A 16,277-nucleotide genomic window follows, 5' to 3' on the forward strand; every position below is an offset into this window, starting at 1 on the left:
TGAGGACAACTGCAGCTAGGGAGTTTACTTGCGCTTGAAGAAGGGGTAATGATTGAGTTAATCGTGCAGTGCTGGCAGAGAACTCATTAGAGAGGCCACGGAAGGTGCCGACTGAAGTGGTCAGGCCTGTGGCGAGTGCAGTGGTAATCCCTAACCTACAAGTCAGGGGATTAATGGAAGGACCCACTTGTGTCATGCTGGGACCGCTAGGGGAACAGGGAGGCTTTCATCCCCATGGGTGAACCGAACTTTGGGAGTAAGGAAAACTAGGGTACAAGTGCCTGTGCAGTTGGTAGGAAGGCAGACGTAAGAAGAACCACTGAGGAAAACAGTGCTGGGCTTAGCACTGGAAGTGAACAGCTGAGAAAGCGTCCTGAGGCGGCTGGGGCTTTGGACCCGAACGCCAAGGGCACCGGCAAGGGCTGGGGCTGTGCAGGGGGCTTGGTAGGGCAGCTGTGGAGGCAGAGCTGTTGTTTTCTGTATGAGGAAGCGTGTGGTATCTGTAAGCAACCACTCACCTTCATTAACAAGTTTGGGTATGAGCAGAGAATGGGAGTGAGATTCAGAGTGAAATATCAGCTGTAATTGCCTGGAGGAAAAGTGTAAACCAGCCCCTTAGACAAGAGCAGGGCACGTGAAAGTAACCGGGTGCGGGGAATCCGAAACGGAGACTCTGAGGGCGGTTTAGGTAGCGGGGGACCGCATCAAGCTGGAGAAGGGCTGAGCGTAGGCGTGAGGGGTGCAGAGGAGAGGCTGCGCGAGCTGTAGAGGGTGCGTGGGCACAGTGGGAGCTGGCGGGTAAGCGGGGCACAGCCTGGCTTGAGGGATTTTTTTTTTCTTTTTGAGACGGAGTTTCGCTCTTGTTACCCAGGCTGGAGTGCAATGGCGCGATCTCGGCTCACCGCAACCTCCGCCTCCTGGGTTCAGGCAATTCTCCTGCCTCAGCCTCCTGAGTAGCTGGGATCACAGGCACGCGCCACCATGCCCAGCTAATTTTTTGTAGCTTTAGTAGAGACGGGGTTTCACCATGTTGACCAGGATGGTCTCGATCTCTTGACCTCGTGATCCACCCGCCTCGGCCTCCCAAAGTGCTGGGATTACAGGCGTGAGCCACCGTGCCCGGCCCACGATACCCCTTTAAGTACAGATGCTGACGAAGCAGGAGGGTGAAGTAAAAGGCCATGTTGCAATAGACGGGTGATAACAGCCTTTACGCCTTTTAAAGCCTGTTGTGGGACGGGGTACTGGGGCTGGGCAGGGTGGTTAGGCTTTAAGGGGATGATGAGGGGTGAGTGACTTGTAGCAACAGATGGGAAGGCGGTGTTTTACACCCTAGGGCTAAAGTTGGGGACATGAGGGGAGCTATTGAGGGAGGTGTGTTTCGCAGCGGAGGGCGGCAATGAGCTGTGGCTGTGGCCCAGGAATAGCGAAGGAGCAATTTTGCGAGGCCGTCTCGGTTTAAACAGGGGAACTGGACACGTGGGGATGATTAGGAAAGAACGTGGAAAGGAGTGCTGGCCTAATTGACACCAGGCTGGGGAGTTTTGAGAGGCCCAGAGGCCTCGCCGTCAATCCCCACACCAGTTACAGAGGCCAAGGAGACAGGTCCTTGAAAAAAAGGCAGCGTGGAGTGGGTGGCCTCGTGTTGATTAAGAAGGGGATGGACTTACCCCCACTGTAAGAGTTACCCAAAGTTTGGCGTCCGTGATGGTCCAGGGGGCTTCCGAGATGCCCCGGCAGCGTGAGTCTTCAGCCGCCACGCCGAGGATTGGAGCTTCAGGAGCCCTGGGGGCAGCCACGTGAGTCGGACAGTCAACTTTCTGTGGGTGTCCCACACAGACGGGGCAGGGCTTAGGAGAAATCCCGGGCTGCGGGCATTTCTTGGCCCACTGGCCAGGTTTGAGCAGCTGGACGCTGCAGTCTGGGCGCTTTGAAGTCTTTGTGAGCCGTGGTGTGGCTGGGGTTTGTCTTACGGAAGAGGCAAGCATCTGTAGTTCTGAGATGTGCTGCCGGGCAGATTTTTCCCTGTTATTGAACACCTTGAAGGTGAGGTTGCTTAATTCCTGTTGTGGGGTTTGAGGGCCAGACTTTAGTTTCTGTACCTTTTTGTAATGTTGGGTTTGATTGGCTGATAAAATGCATATTAAGTGTTTTTCAGGGGTGAGAACAAGTAAGGATGACATTTAAGTTACTCCAGGTGAGACTGTAGGACTGGGTTAAGTACTGGGGGATTTGATGGAAAGGAGCCTAACCGGTGGCTAATCCAGGGGACTAAACTGTAAACCGGGCCGCATATGAGGTGGGGAGGGGGCAGGAGGGGCATGAGGAGGTGGGTTGTGGGCAGAGGAAGAGGAGGGGGCTCTGGGGGGTAGGGTTAAGTCCTGGATTGGGGCCTGGTTCACAGGCGGGGAGGAGAAAGGTCAGAAGGGTTGATGGACAAGAGGGATTCTGGCTTACTGGCAGAGGAAGAGACAGAAGGGAAGAGGAGGAGTAGAGATTAGGGAGGGATTGGTGTGTAAAAAAATGCCTGGACGTCGGGAATTCAGACCGTTTGCCCATGTTGCAACAAAAATTTTATAAAATAGAGAGGTTGAAGGTGCCATTTTTTGGCCAGTTGGAGCCGTTGTTAACTTGTATTGTGGCCATGCAGCGTTACAGAAGAAGATGAGACGTTTGGGTTTTAGGTCAGGAGACAGTTGAAGAGGCTTGAGGTTCTTAGAACACAGGCCAGCGGAGAGGAGGGAGGCTTATGGTTCTGGAAAGGCAGCAGAGACTAGGAGAATAGGCCGGCCATCCAGCCGCTCTGTAGGCGTCCCTAGTTGAGCCTGGGTTGAACCTCCTCGTTAGTGTGTGGCCAAAGAAAGCGTCCTCTACGTTGACCTGCGACCAATATCGGCCATGAGCCTGGTGGGCGAGTGACTAGGGTGAACGTCTCCACGATAGTCAAACCCCTGGGAAAACTGGGTCCCCAGATTTGTGACCTATGTAGGGATTTTTTCTGGTCCTGAACTACACAGAAGAACCTGGTTTACCTGATTTTCCTTGTCTTTGCGGTGGAAAAAGGATGAAACCGAAAGGGGGAGGAAGTGGACAGGAAAAGACAAAAGGATGGGAAAGCAAGAGAGACTGCTTACCAAAACAGCCGGGGGTGTGCGTCTGCGGGCTGGTCCGACGACCCCAGGTCGGTAGGTAGATCTCTTCTTGGAGGGAGCACAAGAACAGGGACAGGGGTTTGGTCTCCCATGAGTTCCCCCGACCCGGATTTCGGCACCAAATGTTAAAAATGTGCACATTGAATGAAGAGATCCCCCTCAAACAGGCTTTGTGTGAGCAACATGGCTGTTGATTCACCTGGCTGCAGGTGGGCTAAGGCTGAAAAGGGTGTTAGCCAAGGGCGGTGGGATAGGAGTTGGTTTTATAGGTTTGGGTGGGCAGTGGAAAGTTACAGAGTAATCCTAGCTGCTCGGGAGGCTGAGGCAGGAGAATCGCTTGAACCTGGGAGGCGGAGGTTGCAGTGACCCGAGATTGTGCCACTGCACTCCAGGCTGGGCAACAGAACCAGACTCCATCTCAAAAAAACAAAAAGATGGGTGCAATGGCTCACACCTGTAATCCCAGCACCTTGGGAGGCCAAGGTGGGCAGATCACAAGGTCAAGAGCTCGAGACCATCCTGGCCAACATGGTGAAACCCTGTCTCTACCAAAATTACAAAAATTAGCTGGGTGTGGTGGCACGCGCCTATATTTCCAGCTACTTGGGAGGCTGAGGCAGGAGAATGGCTTAAACCCAGGAGGGGGAGGGTTGCGGTGACCAAAGATTGTCCCACTAACCCCCACCCTGGTGACAGAGAAAGATTCTGTCTCACAAAAAAAAAAAAAAAAAGACACCTAGCCTTTGTTCCCCCCCCTCCATTCCCCTCCCCTTCCCTCAAAAAATAAAAATAAAAACATATAAAAGAAAGGCAGAAATGAACAAACAGAAGAAAGTACATCAACAAACTGGTCCATTTAAGATTTAATTGATCACAGTAAGACATTCAGGCTACAAATTCTTCTATACAGTGGTTTAAAAAGTGACGCCCATCCCCCAGAAGCCACTCATACATACCACGGGGACATCATTCTCCCAAAAGGTGTCGCACACAGTCCAATTTGTGCAAATAATCTTTGTACATAAAGAAGAGGCTACCAAGTAAAACACTTGAAAAAAGAAAAAAAAAAAAAAAAAAAAAAAGAGGCATTTCAGAAAAAATAACCCCCTACTCAGGGCCCCGAGGATAGTCACTGAGCAAATGCAGCAACCAGGGTTTGCAAAAATAAATAGATTTATATACATACAAGTGATAACAGTGTCGACCAATATACAAAGTGCAAACATAAAAAACCCTGCGACCCGTACAGGGACACAGGTACATGTTCTGAAACCAGAAAAGCTTGTCACATTTCCCTGCAGTGGGAGGCCGGGGGTAGGGGCCAGTGTTTCATCCCTGGGTACAATCGCCAATCCCTTGCAGCGTCAGCAGGCAGGAATCTGAGGGGAGGCTGCCACTGTCTCTCAGGACGTCAGTGCAACAGTAACATTTAGGGCAATTACAGAATCTGAAGTCCCGTGAAACAATCCAGACTGGAGGATTTATTTTTGCAAATAGTTTATTTATTTATTTATGAGATAGGGTCTTGATCTGTTGCTCAGGCTGAGGTGCAGTGGCGTGATCACAACTCACTGCAACCTCCACCTCCTGGCCTCAAGTGATCCTCCTGCCTCAGCCTCCCGAGCACCTGGGATCACAGGCATGCGCCACCACACCTGACTGATTTTTAAATTTTTGTAGAGACAGGATCTCACTTTGTTGTTCAGGCCTGGTCTCCAGCTCCTGAGCTCAAGCGATCCTCCCGACTCAGCCTACCAAAGTGCTGGGATTACAGGCGTGAGCCACCTGTGTCTGGCCAACTTCATGGCCAGACTGGAGTGCAGCGGCATCATCATAGCTCACTGCAGCCTCAAACTCCTGCGCTCAAACAATCCTCCCATCTCAGCCTCACTGTGCCTGGCCAGAGGCCACGGGGTACTCATACACCATGCATGGTTTTTGTGTTTTTTTTGAGACAGAGTTTCATTCTTGTTGCCCAGGCTAGAGTGCAATGGTGTGATCTCTGCTCACTACAACCTCCACCTCCTGGGTTCAAGCGATTCTCCTGCCTCAGCCTCTAGAGTAGCTGGGATTACAGGTATGGGTCACCATGCCCAGCTAATTTTTGTGTTTTCAGTAGAGACGGAGTTTCACCATACTGGTATGGCTGGTCTTGAACTCCTGACCTCGTGCTCCGCCCATCTCGGCCTCCCAGAGAACTGGGATTACAGGCGTGAGCCATCGCGCCCGGCCTCACCATGCATGTTTTAAATGCATGCCCATCAACGACAAGATCAGGGAAGTGAATGGCTTGGAGGCATCTGCACAGAAGGAGAGGCACTGGGCGGGCAGATGTAAAAAAGACAAAGGCAGTTCTCCATATTCAGGACCTTGGCTTAGCAGTCCCGGTCACCCTGCCCTCTCTGTCTCTGGCATTCATTGAAATGGGCCTTCCCTGGCCTGGGATCCCACCCCAATGCACATGACAGAAAACAGTGCAAAATCATAACAGCAATGCCGGATTTACACAGTGTACAACTCTGAACCGAGAAAGTGCACAGGGACCAGGGGAAAGGACGTGGGGAGGAGTGAGATGGACAGACACGAGGCTGGTGTCCTCATGGGCAAGGCAACCAGGTGTCTCAGGCACTTAATAAATATTAAGAGTGACCAGTAACCCCGGCTCTCCCTGTGACAAGTGGCATCATTTGGTGAATGAGTTTTGTTTTTTTGTTTTTTTTTTTTTTTGAGATGGAGTTTCGCCCTTGTTGCCCAGGCTGGAGTGCAATGGCGCAACCTCCGCCTCCTGGGTTCAAGCGATTCTCCTGCCTCAGCCTCCCGAGTAGCTGGGATCACAGGCATGTGCCACCACACCTGGCTAATTTTGTATTTTTAGTCGAGATGGGGTTTCTCCATGTTGGTCAGTCTGATCTCGAACTCCTGACCTCTGGTGATCCACCCGCCTCAGCCTCCCAAAGTGCTGGGATTACAGGCATGAGCCACCACGCCTGGCCAGATGAGTTTGGTCTCGATTAGTGTCACCACCTCTGGCACCCAGGATTCAGCCAGATCGGTATCAACGCCATGAATCCCTTTCCTGAAGGAAGGTACAAACCCGGCTTGAAGGCACTGGGTGGGTCATGATTCGGGGGTGACGGGTTAAGGCTACCTTGGCTGTCTAGCAAGGCTTGCACAGAAGAGGTAAATGCTTGGACTCCTGAGTTTAAGGACTCAGCTTAGAGACTGGTGGACAAGGCAGGGTCCGGGGTCCTGTCGGTGGCACCTGCTGTCGTGTGTCGAAAGCCACTGGCTTCTCTGGGCCTGCATCCCCTTCCCTTTCATCCTCCATCTTTGGAGATTGCGTCACGATGGAGAGAAACTCACAATTTCCCAGAGAGAAATGGAGGCATCATCCTGGCGGCCCCCTGGGCCCGTTTCTCTTCTCCTTCATAAGGAAATAAAGAAACCAAAAATCCCAACCCAAGCCATTCCATGGGCACCGTCCGAAGCCTGTTCTGCCTCCCAGATGAATAAATATATAAAACAAAGCTCTGGCAGGCAATACTTTGGTCTTCTCTGTCTCTGAATAAAACAGAAGGCCAGTGAGGTCTCAGGAAGGGTTGTGGGCGGGAACGGGACGCCAGGCAGATGTTCACGCCACGTCATCCTCCAGGCTGACCATCTGTCTCTGCCAACACATGGTAAACAGCGGAAACTATCAGTCAGCATTCAGGAAACGTGGCCCTAGTCCTCCCACTTCTCACCTTCTGGAGCTGGCAGCCTCCCCCATCCTGATCCCCAAGTATGTTCCCCCAGGGGCCATCAGGGGGTGCTGGGGAGTACCTGATTCAGACTTTTTTTTTTTTTTTTTTTTTTTTTTTTTTTGGGAGACGGAGTTTCCCTCTTGTTACCCAGGCTGGAGTGCAATGGCTGGGTTCAAGCAATTCTCCTGCGTCAGCCTCCTGAGTAGCTGGGACTACAGGCACGCGCCACCATGCCCAGCTAATTTTTTGTAGCTTTAGTAGAGACGGGGTTTCACCATGTTGACCAGGATGGTCTCGATCTCTTGACCTCGTGATCCACCCGCCTCGGCCTCCCAAAGTGCTGGGATTACAGGCTTGAGCCCCCGTGCCCGGCTTTTTTCTATACTTTTTTTTTTTTTTTTGAGACGGAGTTTCGCTCTTGTTGCCCAGGCTGGAGTGAAATGGCATGATTTCGGCTCACTACAACCTCCTGCTCCCGTGTTCAAGTGATTCTCCTGCCTCAGCCTCCCAAGTAGCTGGGATTACAGGCATGCGCCACCATGCCTGGCTAATTTTGTTTCTTGTATTTTAGTAGAGACGTTATTTTAGTATTTCACCACATTGGCCAGGATGGTCTTGATCTCCTGACCTCATGGTCCGCCTGCCTCAGCCTCCCTCAGTACTGGGATTACAGGTGTGAGCCACCATACCCGGCCCCTCCTTCCTTTTTACCCTCCTCTCTCTTTGCTCCAGCCACAGCAGCCTCAAACCCAACAGGCACAGTCCAGCCACAGGGCCTTTGCACGGGCTGTTCCCTGGCTCAGAGAAGCCTGCCTCCCCTCAACCTTTTGTCTAAAAATCAAGGCGTGCATGATGTCTCACGCCTGCAATCCCGGCACATGGGGAGGGGGCTGACGGGGGTGAATCACTTGAGGTCAGGAGTCCAAGACCAGTCTGGGCAACATGGCGAAACCCCGTCTCTATGAAAAATACAAAAACTAGCTGTGCATAGTGCTGTAATCCCAGCTACTCAGGAGACTGAGGCATGAGGCATGAGACTTGCTTAAACCCAGGAGGCAGAAGTTGCAGTGAGCCAAGACCACACCACTGTAGTCCAGCCTGGGTGACAGAGCAAGACTCTGTCTCAAAACAAAACAAAACAAAAAAACACCTTTTTTTCCTTCCTCCTGGCCCTCTGGAAACCCTTCTTTGAATTTTTTGTTATTTTTTAAGAGACAGGGTCTTGCTCTGTCACCCAGGCTGGGTGCAGTGGCGCAATCTTGGCTCAAGCAGTCCTCCTGCCTTAGCCTCACTAGTAGCTGGAACTGTAGGCACTCATCGCCACACCGGGCTAAACTTTTACTTTCTACAGAGATGGGGTCTTGCTGTGTTGCCCAGGCTGGTCTCCAGCTCTCAGCTTGGGTGATCCTCCTACCTCAGCCTCCCAAAGTTCTGGGATCACATGTGTGAGCCACTGTGCCTGGCCTCTGAACTCCATTTATTTTTTCCTTTTTTTGAGACAGAGTTTTGTTCTTGTCACCCAGGCTGGGTGCAGTGGTGTGATCTCAGCTCACTGCAAACTCCACCTCCCGGGTTCAAGCGATTCTCCTGCTTCAGCCTCCCGAGTAGCTGGGGTTACAGGTGCCCGCCACCACGCCTGGCTAATTTTTTATATTTTTGGTAGAGATGTGGTTCCGCCCTGTTGGCCAGGCTGGTCTTGAACTCCTGACCTCAGGTGATCTGCCCAGTGCTGGGATTCCAGGTGTGAGCCACCAAGCCTGGCCTCAGAACCCCTTTTGACTTTCTTTGCTCCATCACCATCGGATAGAGAGCTGCTTTGCTTATCCAACATTCCTCTACGCCACCAAGGCCACTATTCGCTGACAGAAACATTCACCCAGTGCTGCCCTCGATCTAGAGGCTGGGGAAGCCTTGGCCTGGTCCCTCAAGGATCTGATGACTCCAGCCAGGAGGGGGCTGCCATGGGCTCCAGCCTCCTAGAGGGGTCACTCACCGAGGGGTAGCTGTAGCCGTCCTGGTTGCGGCAAATGTGGACCTCATCCTCCGTGGTCTTTTGGTAGACAGGGTTGTCAAAGTTGATGCTGTTGATGCTCTTGAGCCGCCAGTTCTTCCAGAGGAGGAAGGCCCCGACGCAGAGGAAAACAAGGAGCACTGTAGGGAGAGGCATGCTCGGTCACACAGCTGCCCCCAAGACCAGAGACCCAGCTCTGTGGCTGGAGTGAAAACACGGGGCATGTACCGTGCCCTGGATTCCTGGTCTTTTACGTTTGCTTAGAGATAGCGTCTTGCTCTGTGTCCCAGGCTGGAGTGCAGCGGCACCATCATGGCTCACTGCAGCCTCAGTCTCCTGGCGTCAAGCAATGCTCCCAACTCAGCTTCCTGAATAGCTGGGACTGTAGGCATGCACCACCATGCCTGGCTGATTTATTTTTTTGTGGGAGAAGGCTTTTTTTACTTGATAATGTTTTTGTTCTGAACTGACAGTAGTACTTATTGTAAAAAAGAAATCTATCTCCGTCGGGTGTGGTGGCTCACGCCTGTAATTCAAGCACTTTGGAGGCCAAGGTGGGCGGATCACCTGAGGTCGGGAACTCAAGACCAGCCTGACCAACATGGTGAAACTCCGTGTTAAAAAAAGAAAGAGGCCGGGCGCGGTGGCTCACGCCTGTAATCCCAGCACTTTGGGAGGCCGAGGCGGGTGGATCACAAGGTCAAGAGATCGAGACCATCCTGGTCAACATGGTGAAACCCCGTCTCTACTAAAAATACAAAAATTAGCTGGGCATGGTGGTGCGTGCCTGTAATCCCAGCTACTCAGGAGGCTGAGGCAGGAGAATTGCCTGAACCCAGGAGGCGGAGGTTGCGGTGAGCCAAGATCGCGCCATTGCACTCCAGCCTGGTTAACAAGAGTGACTCTGTCTCAAAAAAAAAAAAAAAGAAAGAAAGAAATGTATCTCATGCATGTACTCCCAGCACTTTGGGAGGCCAAGGTGGGAGAACTGCTTAAGCCAAGGAGTTCAGGACCAGCCTGGGCAACATGGTAAAAACTGTCTCTACACAAAAATACCGAATAAATAAACAAATAAAAATAGTCGAGTGTGGTGGCACATGCCAGTGGTCCCAGCTACTTGGAAGGCTGAGGCAGGCGAATCGCTTAACCCAGGAGGCCGAGGCTGCAATGAGCTGAGATTGTGCCACTGCACTCCAACCTGGGCGATAAGAGCTAAACTCCATCTAAAAAAAAAATCTAAAGTACACTGGGTGAACCATGCCCCAGAAGCAGCTGACTTCTTCCAGATTTCTGCCCAGGATTAGCCACCCACAGGGCTGTGGCTTTTTTTTTTTTTTTGAGACGGAGTTTCACTCTGCTGCCAGGCTGGAGAGCAATGGCACCATCTTGGCTCGCTGCAACTTCCGACTCCCTGGCTCAAGTGATTCTCCTGCCTCAGCCTGTTGAGTAGCTGAGGTTACAGGCACATGCCTGTAGGCATAAGGTTGCACTGCAGGCGGCTGTGACCTGGGGGACACTGGGGGACTGGCGTGCACTTACCGATGAGGAGGATGATGGACAGAGCCCCCAAACTCCTGGGCTTTTCCTCAGTTCCTCGGCCAGCAACATCACCCAGGGCTGCAGGAGAGAATCAAGAGTGAGGCCCAGGTCTAAAGGGAAGGTCACTAAGAAATGCTGCAGGCAGAGGGCGGTGGTCACAGGCAGGACAGCGCCCAGCACATCTTCCTGGGCACTTGGAGAATTTCCCAAGTCTGCGAGAGGTCCATGGGCTTATTTGTGAGTTATTAAGGTTGTGGAAATCAATTTGGCTTTAAGAAGGTTTTTTTTTTTTTGAGATGGAGTCTTGCTCTGTTGCCCAGGATGGAGTGCAGTGGTGTGATCTCAGCTCACTGCAACCTCCACCTCCCGGGTTCAAGTGATTCTCCTGTCTCAGCCTCCCAAGTAGCTGGGACTACAGGCATGTGTCACCACACCCAGCTAATTTTTATATTTTTAGTAGAGATGGGGTTTCACCATGTTGGTCAGGATGGTCTCGATCTCTTGACCTCATGATCTGCCTGCCTCAGCCTCCCAAAGTGCCGGGATTACAGACATGAGCCACCGTGCCCGGCCCCAGAAGGTTCTTTTTAAAGTAGCTGAGTGTTGTGGCACACAGCTGTAGTCCCAGCTAATGGGGAGGCAGGAGAGTGGTTTGAACCCAGGAGGCGGAGGTTGCAGTGAGCTGAGATTTAAAAAAAAAAAAAAAAAAAAAAAAGGTTGTGTCCACAGCAACCTTGGTTTGTATTCAAGTCATGGCACCAAAAAGAAACAAAAAAAGGTTGTTTTTGCGGGGCTAGAAACGGGGGTCTAGCTATGTATGTTGCTCAGGCTGGTCTTGAATTCCTGGTCTCAAGTGATCCTCCCACCCCAGCCTTCCAAAGTACGGGGATTACAGGCATGAGCCACCGAGCTCAGCCCAAGAAGGTTCTTGAGCCTCACATTAAAGAGGCTTTAGTGGAGAGTGACAGAGGAATTCATGCAAGGTGGTTGACAAGGTTGCAGGTGGAATTTTTGTCAACCTACTTCTGCATTTCATTAAAATGAGCATATTTTGGGCTGGCTATGGTGGCTCACACCTGGAATCACAACACTTCGGGAGGTAGAGGTGGGCGGATCACCTGAGGTCAGGAGTTCGAGAGCCGCCTGGCCAATATGGTGAAAGCCCGTCTTTACTAAAATAGAAAAATTAGCCAGGTGCTGTGGCATATACCTATAGTTCCAGCTACTCGGGGGCTGCAGCAGAAGAATCACTTGAACCTAGGAGGCAGAGATTGTGGTGAGCTGAGATTGCACCATTTCACTCCAGCCTGGGCAACAGAGTGAGACTCTGTCTCAAAAAGAAAAAAAAAAAGAGGCTGGGTACGGTGGTTCATGCTTGTAATCCTAGCACTTTGGGAGGCTGAGGTGGGTGGGTTGCCTGAGGTCAGGAGTTCAAGACCAGCCTGGCCAATATGGTGAAACTCTGTCTCAACTAAAAATACCAAAATTGGCCGGGCGGCCGGGCGCGGTGGCTCAAGCCTGTAATCCCAGCACTTTGGGAGGCCGAGGCGGGTGGATCACGAGGTCAAGAGATCGAGACCATCCTGGTCAACATGGTGAAACCCCGTCTCTACTAAAAATACAAAACATTAGCTGGGCATGGTGGCGCATGCCTGTAATCCCAGCTACTGAGGAGGCTGAGGCAGGAGAATTGCCTGAACCCCGGAGGCGGGGGTGGTGGTGACCCGAGATCGCCCCATTCCACCCCAGCCTGGGAAACAAAAGGAAAACTCCTCCACAAAAAAAAAAAAAAAAAAAAAAAAATTGGCCGGGCTTGGTAGCACATGCCTGTAATCCCAGCTACTTGAGAGGCTAAAGCAGGAGAATTGCTTGAATCCAGGAGGGAGAGAGGTTACAGTGAGTCGAGATCACACCACTGCACTCCAGCCTGGGCAACAGAACAAAACTCCATTAAAAAAAAAAAAAAAAGTGTATTTTGAAGGGCACAAGAGAGTCACCTTCTGATCCCACAATGCCCAGCATGCTCAGTGCTGAGGTTGAAAGGCACAAAAGCTGATTGTCCTGCGTCAGCTGTCCTAGGCATTATGGGATGGGAGTAACCTTGATACGGAAACATGGGAGTGGACCTGGGCCATTCAACATAAAGGCCTGGGGCAAGCTAACATTTCAAGTCCACTAGAGCTGGGCACGGTGTCTCACCCCTATAATCCAAGCACACTGGGAGGCCAAGGCGGGAGGATCACTTGAGGCCAGGGATTTGAGACTAGCCTGGGCAACATAGCCAGACCCCCCTCGATTCTACATGAATGAATGAATGACTTCTTTGCCAAGTTTGAGGCGTTCTGGATGGACCTGGCTGTGAAGTGGTAATTCTAGCAGTGCCCACCTCCCCAAAGCAAGGTTTCCCGGTCTCCCCCGGGCAGTTTCCACTCTATCCTGCTTGTAACTGAACAAAGGTTTCAGCTACTCTTGGGGGCAAAATAAAGAGTGGTCTGGAATCTGATGATGTGCCATTTTTTTGTTTGCCGGAAAAATGGTGCTACCAGCACCATTTTCCAGCAGCTCAAAGGAGGTTGGGCGCCCTCTGGTGGACAAACAAAGGAGGTCCTGACCCACGTCTGGATCTCATCACATCCAGGGAGGACAGTGAGGCCAGGTATTATATGGGGCAAAGACAGCCAGGCGCTCACCCCAGCCCCCAGTCTAAACGGGGAGCCAAAAAGCTTAGGAATCCAATAATACTCCTTTTTTTGGGGGGGATAGAGTTTTGCTCCTGTCACCCAGGCTGGAGTACAATGGTGTGATCTCGGCTCACTACGATCTCTGCCTGCCGTGTTCAAGCGATTCTCCTGCCTCAGCCTCCCGAGTAGCTGGAATTACAGGCATGTACCACCATACCTGGCTAATTTTTGTATTTTTAGTAGAGACGGGGTTTCACCACATTGGCCAGGCTGGTCTCGAACTCCTGACCTTGTGATCCACCTGCCTCAGCCTCCCAAAGTGCTGAGATCCGTGCCCAGCAAAATAGTTGGAGTTTAAAAGTAAAAAATAACTCTTATTGGGCCGGGTGCGGTGGCTCAAGCCTGTAATCCCAGCACTTTGGGAGGCCGAGGTGGGTGGATCACGAGGTCAAGAGATCGAGACCATCCTGGTCAACATGGTGAAACCCCGTCTCTACTAAAAATACAAAAAATTAGCCGGGCATGGTGGCACGTGCCTGTAATCCCAGCTACTCAGGAGGCTGAGGCAGAAGAATTGCTTGAACCCAGGAGGCGGAGGTTGCGGTGAGCCGAGATCGCGCCATTGCACTCCAGCCTGGGTAACATGAGTGAAACTCCGTCTCAAAAAACAACTATTATTTTGTTCATTATTTATTTGTATTTATTTTGTAGTAGAGATGTGGTCTTCTTGTGTTGCCCAGGCTGGACTTCAACTCCTGGGCTCAAGCGATTCTCCCACCTTGGCTGCCCAAAGTGCTGGGATTACAGGTGTCAGTCACCAAAAGATAAATTATAGGCCAGGCACAGTGGCTCACGCCTATAATCCCAGCACTTTGCGAGGCCGAGGCAGGAAGATCACTGAGGTCAGGGATTTGAGACCAACCTGGCCAACATGGTGAAACCCCATCTCTACTAAAAATACAAAAATTAGCCAGGCGGGGTGGTGCGTGCCTGTAATCCCAGCTACTCTACTTGGGAGGCTGAGGCAGGAGAATCGCTTGAACCTGGGAAGCGCAGGTTGCAATGAGTTGAGATCATGCCACTGCACTCCAGCCTGGGTGATAGAGCGAGACTCTGTCTCAAAAAAAAAAAAAAAAAAAAAAAGTAAAATTATGTTAAAATGTTACTGGGTTCCTGAGCATTTTGGAGCCTGTGAAAGGCTACGTACTGAGGAATGCCTCCCCCTCCTTGCCTTTGTCCTGGCCGTTTTGGGCAGATGCCTGAAGCTGAGGCAGCGAATGGGCCTTGATAAAATTTCAGGGCCCAAAATGTGTGTAGCTGACTGGGAACCAGGAGCCTGAAGGACCAGGGCCCTTCATATGATTTGGCCCATTTAATTCTTGCAACGAGGGCAAGAGGTGTTATTAGGCCCACTTTACAGAGAGAAAAACTGACGCTTCAGAGACACATGGTGCAAGTGAGAGAGGGTCAGCCAGAGAGTGAGGACGCCACCCAGACTCCATCACATCACCAAAATGTTTGTGGCCACTGAAGGGACCCATCTCCCAGTGAACAGGGCCCAGCCTTTACCTTGGTGAGACATTGTCACTATCTCTGCTGTGGTGAGCTCAAGGGTGGCCCCAGGCAGCCGGGAGGTGTCAGGAACAGGCTGGGTGGTTGTGTGCTGGGTCCCTGCAGCTGTGGAGCTGACCATTCGCCTCACGGTGGACGTCTCCTGGGTGGCCACTGCGGGCTCAGCCTCTGAAAGAATCAAGAAGCATCTCCTGAGTGCCACGGGCCTGCGAGCCCCATTCATAACTGTGCACCTAATGACCAGCAGGCTGAAATGACCTTGGAAGGCCAAGGCAGGAGGATCGGTTGAGTCCAGGAGTTGAAGACCAGTCTGATCAACATAGCAAAACCCCATTTCTACTAAAAATACAAAAAAAAAAAAAAATAGCCAGATGTGGTGGCACATGCCTGTACTCCCAGCTACTCAGGAGGCTGAGGTGGGAGGATTGCTTGAGACCAGGAGGTAGAGGCCACAGCGAGCTATGATCTCGCCACTGCACTCCAGCCTGGTCAACAGAATGATACACTGTCTGAAAAAAAAAAAAACTGGCTGGGTGCAGTGGCTCACGCCTATAATCCCAGCACTCTGGGAGGCCAAGGCGGGTGGATCACCTGAGGTCGGGAGTTCAAGACCAGCCTGACCAATGTGGTGTAACCCCGTCTTTAAAAAAAAAATTTGAAAAACTAAAAGAAAAAAAGCCCAAAATGAGGCCAGGTGTAGTAGCTCATGCCTGTAATCCCAACACTTTGGGAGGCTGAGGCAGGTGGACCATTTGAGGTCAGGAGTTTGAGAACAGCCTGGCCGGGAGCAATAGCTCATGCCTATAATCCTGGCATTTTGGGAGGCCGAGGTGGGTGGATCACCTGAGGTCAGGAGTTCAAGACCAGCCTGGCCATCATGGTGAAACCCCGTCTCTACTAAAAAATACAAAAATTAGCTGGGCATGGTGGCACGTGCCTGTAGTCCCAGCTACTAGGGAGGCTGAGGCAGGAGAATTGCTGAACCCAGGAGGCAGAGATTGCAGTGAGCTGAGATTGAGCCACTGTACTCCAGCCTGGCGCCTGGTGACAGAGCAAGACTCTTGTCTTTAAAAAAAAAAAAAAAAAAAAAAAAAGTAAAAATTAGTCAGGCATGGTGGCACATGCCTGTAGTCCGAGCTACTCGGGAGGCTGAGGCAGGAAAATTGTGTGAACCTGGAAGGTGGAGGTTGCAGTGAGTTGAGATCTTGCCATTGCACTCCAGCCTGGGCAACTGAGCGAAACTCTGTCTCAAAACCAAACAAAGTGGGTACAAGCAGCTCTCAAGAAATAACTTTAAGGCCGGGCGCGGCGGCTCAAGCCTGTAATCCCAGCACTTTGGGAGGCTGAGGCGGGTGGATCACAAGGTCAAGAGATCGAGACCATCCTGGTCAACATGGTGAAACCCTGTCTCTACTAAAAATACAAAAAATTAGCTGGGCATGGTGGTGCATGCCTGTAATCCCAGCTACTCAGGAGGCTGAGGCAGGAGAATTGCCTGAACCCAGGAGGCGGAGGTTGCGGTGAGCCGAGACCGCGCCATTGCACTCCAGCCTGGGTAACATGAGTGAAACTCCGTCTC

The 16,277-nt window shown here is 51.6% G+C and overlaps 1 protein-coding gene across 1 annotated transcript in view; it reads right to left on the bottom strand.

Annotated features, from left to right (window-relative positions):
* Positions 1-6,532: 6,532 nt before the first annotated feature.
* The window catches only part of LDLR (low density lipoprotein receptor), a 41,109-nt gene continuing 31,364 nt past the window's right edge, over positions 6,533-16,277 (bottom strand). Inside the window, exons 15-18 of the mRNA XM_032251740.1 lie at positions 14,696-14,866; positions 10,446-10,523; positions 8,889-9,046; positions 6,533-6,819 (exon numbers count right to left, since the gene is read on the bottom strand). Coding sequence (XP_032107631.1) covers positions 6,784-6,819; positions 8,889-9,046; positions 10,446-10,523; positions 14,696-14,866 — 443 coding nt within the window. The 3' untranslated portion in view covers positions 6,533-6,783. The remainder of the gene's footprint in view (positions 6,820-8,888; positions 9,047-10,445; positions 10,524-14,695; positions 14,867-16,277) is intronic.

Source organism: Sapajus apella, unplaced genomic scaffold, assembly GCF_009761245.1.
Source record: "Sapajus apella isolate SASKATOON/1434 unplaced genomic scaffold, GSC_monkey_1.0 scaffold77, whole genome shotgun sequence".
NCBI lineage: Eukaryota > Metazoa > Chordata > Mammalia > Primates > Cebidae > Sapajus > Sapajus apella.